At 35.2% G+C, this 1,906-nt stretch overlaps 1 protein-coding gene across 2 annotated transcripts in view; it reads right to left on the minus strand.

The window, feature by feature from the left end:
- The window catches only part of COL9A1 (collagen, type IX, alpha 1), a 100,343-nt gene that overhangs the window by 59,215 nt on the left and 39,222 nt on the right, over positions 1-1,906 (minus strand). For both annotated transcript variants that reach the window (XM_008582986.1, XM_008582987.1), the window contains 3 exons: positions 1,830-1,883; positions 1,246-1,278; positions 421-477 (listed from right to left, as the gene is read on the minus strand). In XM_008582986.1, coding sequence (XP_008581208.1) covers positions 421-477; positions 1,246-1,278; positions 1,830-1,883 — 144 coding nt within the window. The remainder of the gene's footprint in view (positions 1-420; positions 478-1,245; positions 1,279-1,829; positions 1,884-1,906) is intronic.

Consider the following 1,906-nt stretch of genomic DNA (forward strand, 5'->3'; position numbering starts at 1 on the left):
TTTTTTTTTAACTAAAATAGTTTCAAATACATTATATACACAATCCTCAACCTCACCCCTATTCCCCTGCCACCACCACCACCACCACCACTATCCCCCTCCATAAGAGGCAGACTTCTGAACCTTGAATGGGTGGTGTAGACTGTCTCCATCCAATGTACCTTACTGGTATTTCTCCCCTGAACTACAGAGACACTGTATGTAACTGAACATCCGTTTAGGAGTACCTGTCAGGGGCACCAGCTAGAATTTCTAGATCTGAATAAGCATCACAGACTCAGCGAAAGAATAAGCAAACAAAGACTTGACTAATTCATCCAAGCAGGATCTCTGCACCAGGAAGGCCAGTGCTTAGAGTAAAAGTTCCATTTTTCTATGGACAATACTCTTGAAAAGAAAATAATGAAATTATTCTCTTACCCTCATGCCTGGTATGCCCGGATATCCTGAACGACCTGGTGGACAGGAATTGGGACACTGCCAGAGAGAAAAAAAGGAAGAAAAGAGAGAGAGCATAAACTAGGGCACCCACTTCGTGACAAGACGATACTTTTATTAGAGAGTCCAGCTACAGAACCCTAATGCAATTACATTAAATAACTCTCCATACCCTTTGCTTTTTTTTAATTATTTCACTTTTAAATTCAGAAAAACTTCTAGCTCACAGAAAAACATAGAGAATATAACAATACCCACCTCATGTATCCCTCATCCAGATTTCATAAATGTCAATATTTTGCCACATTTATTGCATGTTTATTTGCTATATTTATCTAATTTATTAAAGACAAAATGTTTATGGACAACCTATTGTACCTAACCCATTTCCCTTCCACTGGAATAGCCCTATCATGTGGTTCATATCTCCTCATCAAATGGGCCAAAATTGCATTTAATGCAGTTTATCACCATCATTTGACTATTAGTCTATAAGTAAAACAAAGCTTTGAGGGAGTCATTTGACTTCTATCTCCTAAAACTGCAGTGCTCTAGTGAAAAGTATGCCTTAATCATAGAGTAAAAATGTTATAGAAAAACAAAGGTACTTCTATAATGAAAAACTGTGATAGTCTGAGAATATAGAAGCCACCAGTCCATTAGTGATACAGATTGCTCTGCCATCTGAGTAAGAGTAAAACACAGAAGCACAGTATATTCCAGCAAGTTCATTGTAAAAAGAATGCATCTGAAGACTACATGATCTTTGAGTTAAAACTACATTTTCTTCAAATAAAAACATCTTACCAGTGGATCTCCTTCATGAAAGCCAATTGCTCCCTAAAGTAAATAAAACATTAAAGTTAAAAATATAATTAATTAATTCATTCAAACATACAAATAATAGAAATTTGATTGAGTGAAAATATAATAAGTATATTTGTTTATTAAAATACGAGGGCACTTCAAAATGTTCATGGAAAAATAGAATTAAAAGATAATACAAATCTTTCCATGAACTGGGGAATTCTGAATGATAAATTAAAAATACAGATTATCTCCTACTTAAACTCCTATCATTTAAATTTCTCGCCATGAGAACCTTTGTAAAAATAGATCATCTGAAAATGCTTCTTCTTTGCATAGAAGTTTTGATCATTTAAGACATCACAATTGTCAAAGGACTTCAAATGTAGCAAGTGAAACTTGCCCTGTGAAAGCCATCTTTTAAATTATTGTGAGTCCTCTATTTTTTTGGATGAAAAAACTGTGAGCCAATTTAGAAGTTTACAGCAATGACTCAATTAATAGGCATTTTCATTTTTGGTTCTTAGATTTCTTCAATTCAGACTCTCAGAATCAAAGAGAAATTCAAGCTGCAAATAACTTACACTGGGTCCTGGGGGGCCAGGGGGGCCAGGTGGTCCTCTTTTCCCAGGGTCACCCTAAATTATTTGAAAATGTGACA

This window comes from Galeopterus variegatus, unplaced genomic scaffold, assembly GCF_000696425.1.
Source record: "Galeopterus variegatus unplaced genomic scaffold, G_variegatus-3.0.2 Scaffold2786, whole genome shotgun sequence".
NCBI classification, from domain to species: Eukaryota; Metazoa; Chordata; class Mammalia; order Dermoptera; family Cynocephalidae; genus Galeopterus; species Galeopterus variegatus.